This window comes from Pterocles gutturalis, unplaced genomic scaffold (assembly GCF_000699245.1).
Source record: "Pterocles gutturalis isolate BGI_N339 unplaced genomic scaffold, ASM69924v1 Scaffold44510, whole genome shotgun sequence".
Classification (NCBI taxonomy): domain Eukaryota; kingdom Metazoa; phylum Chordata; class Aves; order Pterocliformes; family Pteroclidae; genus Pterocles; species Pterocles gutturalis.
In genome coordinates, this window is record NW_010147465.1 from 1 (window position 1) to 4,890 (window position 4,890).

The 4,890-nt window shown below is 42.6% G+C and overlaps 1 protein-coding gene across 1 annotated transcript; it reads right to left on the bottom strand.

Moving 5' to 3' along the window:
- Nucleotides 1–784: 784 nt before the first annotated feature.
- HNRNPDL (heterogeneous nuclear ribonucleoprotein D-like) lies at nucleotides 785–4,780 on the bottom strand. Its single transcript, XM_010086057.1, has 7 exons — nucleotides 4,616–4,780; nucleotides 4,367–4,528; nucleotides 3,792–3,923; nucleotides 3,560–3,674; nucleotides 2,534–2,701; nucleotides 2,235–2,332; nucleotides 785–1,052 (listed from the first exon to the last, which is right to left on the bottom strand). The coding sequence occupies exons 1-6, from the start codon at nucleotides 4,778–4,780 to the stop codon at nucleotides 2,262–2,264; spliced, it is 813 nt and encodes a 270-aa protein (XP_010084359.1). The 3' UTR covers nucleotides 785–1,052; nucleotides 2,235–2,261.
- Nucleotides 4,781–4,890: the final 110 nt, after the last annotated feature.

Consider the following 4,890-nt stretch of genomic DNA (forward strand, 5'->3'; position numbering starts at 1 on the left):
TGCCGCCTGCCGCCGCGCCTGGCACTCCTCGGGTGGGCACCGCGGAGCAGGGCGCGGGTCTCCTCCATAGGCCGCGCACCTGCGTGCCGTGGCTCTCAGGACCGAGCACCCCAGTGCCAGCCAGAGCATGCAGGCCCAAAGGTGAGGCCTTCACAAAAAAAAAAAAAAAAAGTAGGTCTTCCATTTAAAACATAAATTGCTAGTGGTTGAAGAAAGTGTGACTCTTGAAGTGGTTTTTTGTCTATGGCGAAGCATCAGAGCACACTAAAGCAGAGCGTGCAGCTGGCTCCGAGGCAGTGCTGGCAGCACGGCTGCCCTGGAGCAGATCGGCCTGAGCAGAAAGGAGGTGGCTGACCCTCAGCTCAGGAAGATGTCAGCTCGTGGTTGGAACCAGAATAGGCAAGGAGCAAGGGATGGTAAAGTATAGGCTTAGGTATTCCAGAGCTTGAGTGCGTGAAAAACCCTGCAAGGCGATACAGATCTTGCCCAGCAACCCCTCGTGCTGTGCTATTGGCATAAAAAAGGGGCTGCTGTAGTTCTAGAGCTGTTCCTCAAGATGTACGAGGGTGGCAGCGCTGTGGCACAGACCACTCTCTCCCTCTTTCCTGCAGCTGGCTGAAGACAAGATTGCTGTCTTCCCTAGGGATGCTGAGGAGGAGGTTGTACTGACCTGTATACACCATAACCTTGTCTCAAGCCCTTCATAATCTTCAGAAAGGTACCTGCTGTTCTCTACAAGTACAGTTATACCCTGTCACCTGGCAGCCAACTTCAAGACTACACACTCACTTAAGTAAGCATTTATTAGAGAATCCTTTAACATGAAATTATACAAATAAAGTTTGTATAAACACAAGTCCACATTGTGTCATAACATGAATGGCAAAAAGAAAGTAAAAACCATAAAAGAAAACTAGTCAGCTGCTATGTACAGTTGGACACAAGTTGTGTACACTGAAAGTCTTTTACAAAATAGTCATTTCCTCTCATGAAGACCACCCTCCATTCACTCACGATGCGCTGCAAGATGTCTTTGCTGCAGTTATCTCTACCTAAAAATCAAGACAAAAAATGTATGTCAGATCTGTGCAAGTTACTACAAGAATCGTTAAAAGGTCCATTTTCATGAACTGCTTTAAGTCTTCTATATATTCCTTTCTTCACTGTTAAAGATCATATGCATATTTATTAAGGTAACACAAGAGGTTTTGTTGCCCATCAGAAATTTATCTTCCCAAATTTAGCCATTCAGCCCATTGAGGAAGCTGTTCCAGAACAACACACATCCAAATTCACACTATTCATCAAGCTCTGGATCAGTTTTTTCCACTGGAAACACTGCCAAAAGGGTTTCCCATTATTTGTTTATCCATCTAAATGACTGCTGTGCAAACACCAGTCAGGTCAAATTAGTTCAAACAGTCCACCTGCAGATGATCTTTAATGTTTTTCCAGATTTAAAAGTTCATTTTGGTTTGCAGATTTCACTATTAGCTATAAAAAGAAAAAAAGCAAGCATTAAATCTTAAAGAATGCACACTTAAAATGAGGTTCCACAATTGAAATACAACACTAAACAGAAGACCAAATGATTAAGCTGTAAAGGCATTTATGTACTTTAACTCCTGCAAAAAACCATTTAAGTTAAGACACTTAATCTCCAAAAAGATTTTTAAAAAAAGAAGCCAAAGTCTGAAGTTTTCCACTTTAATCTTTACGCTGGTACATGAAGTTGGAAGAGACCATACCACAGGACAGCGTTTTCTGGTGTATGCCTTGCGCTCTGCCTGCAACGTGCGACCCCAGAGATAGACGTGGTCAGGGTGACACACGGCCTGCAATGAAGTTCCCGCTGGCGGGTACAAACAAGGTATAATGTCAGAGTTAGAAGACAACATTCTTGTTTTCCTTAAGTTGTACCCATTTCAGTACTTTACCTGTTAATACTTCTAATAAGTTTAATTATTCCTCTAGACCACCTGGTACACAACGCAAAACAGAAAAACTCTTATGTTTTTCTGAAGTACTAAAGAAGATAAAGTCACATTTTTACAAAGTTAAAGATCTATAGACACTGTAGGCAAAGCTGTTTTTAAAAAAAAAATATTTTTTAAGTTAACAAAAGTTTAATTAAAGGAAAAGTCATGCTACGCAAGTTTTTAATCTTCATTTGTCTATTGATCTTTAAATTAGATTAGACATACTCAGAGTGGACCTTGCACTCATGTACACACCTGTTTCCTCAAGTACTAGGTACTGCTTTAGTACGGCTGGTAGTTGTTTTGGTGATTGCCGCCACCACGGGATGCCTTTCCATATGTGCTTTGTTGACCTGTAGATAACAGGGGTGGGGGGGGGACACATCCGGAAGCATTACAATTAACATCCAACACTGAAGCAGATTGTTCCCACAGAGCATACCAACAGGGATCCTCTTTTTAGATCCATGTTTTATGAGTAAGAAGCATTACAGAACAAAGAAACCCCCATTTAAAGATGCATGCTATTATGAACTGAGATCAAAACCACTCACCACTGTAATCTGTGTATCCTGGCCCATATCCGTAATTGGGATAGTTGTACCCAGAGTAGTCATATCCACCATAGCCACTGTAGCTTTGATCACTGTAAGCACTATTGTAGTTTCCATATCCTTGATCATAGTAGTTATTAAATCCCTGATTCCAGTTTTGTCCTTGACCTGAAACCCAAGTACAGCGTTTACAAGTTACAGAACTTAGTATTATTTCACTCTTCTCCTATGCCACTTCATCTAATCTGCAATCTTTCTATGCCAGAACGACTACCTGGAATAAACCTCTCACCTTCCCAACAACCCAAGAAAAAGAATTTTCTAAAAAGAATTGAGAAAACTCCTTTGGATATGAGAGATGGGTCATACGATCTTATCACCCATGATAACGTTAAGGACAGCAGCTAGTCCTGCTCATAAAATAGCTAAGAAAAATAAAACAACCCAACACAGAAGGCATGCACTGCAGCAGCTCCTGTTGTTTTCCTAGTATCTGTTTTAGATCACTAATTGCACAAACATCAAGTTATACCACAGGATTATCTTTACTGGATTATATTGGTTGTGACCACTTGACTTTGAGACTGACATACATTAACCTGTAACGTAACAGCTGCTCACTTCTCATCTGTTTCCAGGGTGTAGCAAAGTGACTGTGAGTACAGCTCATGATTTCTCACCCATGAGCCAACTAACAGTGCATCCCTTCACATGAAAGGATAACTGCACTAGCCATTTAGTTATGCTGCCAACAGTGGGTTTACAAGAACTACAAGAACACCCCACATCCAGCCTGCCACTTCACCTTGAATGCAAGCAAAGCAAGAGATTCTTAAGCTTCCACAAGCAACCAGAACCACCAAAAAAATACCATTTAACATGTTTAGTAGCTACTTGGCTACTTTCCACATTCAGTTTAAACATAAGATCTGTGTGCAGCCCAAACCCAGGAATAACTACAAACACCTTAGTGGTTGGTGCAGACACTTCAGCAGTTACATTCATTTCAACACCCAAAACACTCACCCCGTCCACGCCCCCTTCCACCTCCTCGTCCACCAGATGCATTGCTTTTTCCTCCTTTCTGCTGCTGCTGCTGTTGCCTGTATACCTCTTTAGGCTGTGCTACTTTGATCTCACACTGTAAAGACAGAAATTCTTTAAGTCATCAAGAATTTCATGACCATTTTGTTAACTGCTTTCAGGGAAGCCTACGGAAATGGTCTATTTCACATGCTAAGAACAAGAGCTTCCATACCTTGCCTGAACCAATTTGATGGTATCTGCTTTCTAGTAACTTCTTTACTGGCTCTTCATCTGTGTATGTGATAAAGCAGAAGCCCCTCCTTTCATTTGTCTTTGTGTCCATGGGAAGCTCAATGTTTTCAATCTGAAACAAAAAAGTACCTATCAATACCACATTAACTCCATAAGCAACTTTTTATGCTACCAGAGCCATGTGGCAGTCCAACGTCTGTGCCAACAACAGCCTTCAGCAGACATCTCACCAGCTCTTATGTATAATTGTAATAACCTGCTCCACTTAGGAGCTGTGGTGTTACTTGATTACAGTCATGACAATTGCTACAGACACAGAAGTTTGCATCAGGTGAACTAAGCCACTCAGGGCAGACTGCAGCTATCGGAGCTTTTGACAGCTACGAATCAGCTCATCATAACACTGTGGAACCATTAACATGCCTATAGGTTCAACAATCCCTAGCGTTATGTAAGCCTGAGCAAGCTCTCTCCTCCCAAATTCTTCTGTCTTAAGACACAAGGCAACACCGCACTTGAAAACCAGAGCTGTTCTTATTACCCAACATACTATACCTCGCCGAAAGCACCAAAGTACTCCTTAATCTGTTCTTCAGAGGTATCCGGACTCAGCCCACCAACAAACACTTTTTTTGGTGGTTCCTTCCCCTTTAGGGCTTTTGCCCTTTTAGGATCTATTAACTTCCCATCCAGTTTGTGTTCCTTCAGTTCCAACACCTAAGAATGACAGAAGGAAACAAAGTCTCAGATCACTGCAGTGACAAAGGCATGCTCTAGCCACTGATCCACAAGAAATCCACCCACCTTCTCCACACTGGCTGCATCTTTGAAGAGCACGAACCCAAACCCCCTCGACCGCCCAGTGACTGGGTCTGTTTTAATTGTACAATCCACAACCTCGCCAAACCGAGAGAGATACTCTGTCAAGTCTTTCTTGCTGGTGTCCCAGCTGAGGCCTCCAATGAACATTTTCCTGAAACGCAAGGACATACGACAACGCATGAACACCCGCCTGGACACCAGCTGGTTGTAGATGCACGCCTGGAGCACGGAACAAGCCAAAGGCCATCAGGAAGCCA

Bases quoted from the DNA above. Each gene is read 5' to 3' on its own strand.
- HNRNPDL (XM_010086057.1), bottom strand. From the start codon at position 4,780: ATGTTCATTGGAGGCCTCAGCTGGGACACCAGCAAGAAAGACTTGACA. The intron at 4,529-4,615 runs GTGGGTGGATTT...TGTCATTCTTAG, and splicing joins ATGCAGCCAGTGTGGAGAAG to GTGTTGGAACTGAAGGAACA. The intron at 3,675-3,791 runs GTATGGAAGCTC...CTGTCTTTACAG, and splicing joins ATCAAATTGGTTCAGGCAAG to TGTGAGATCAAAGTAGCACA.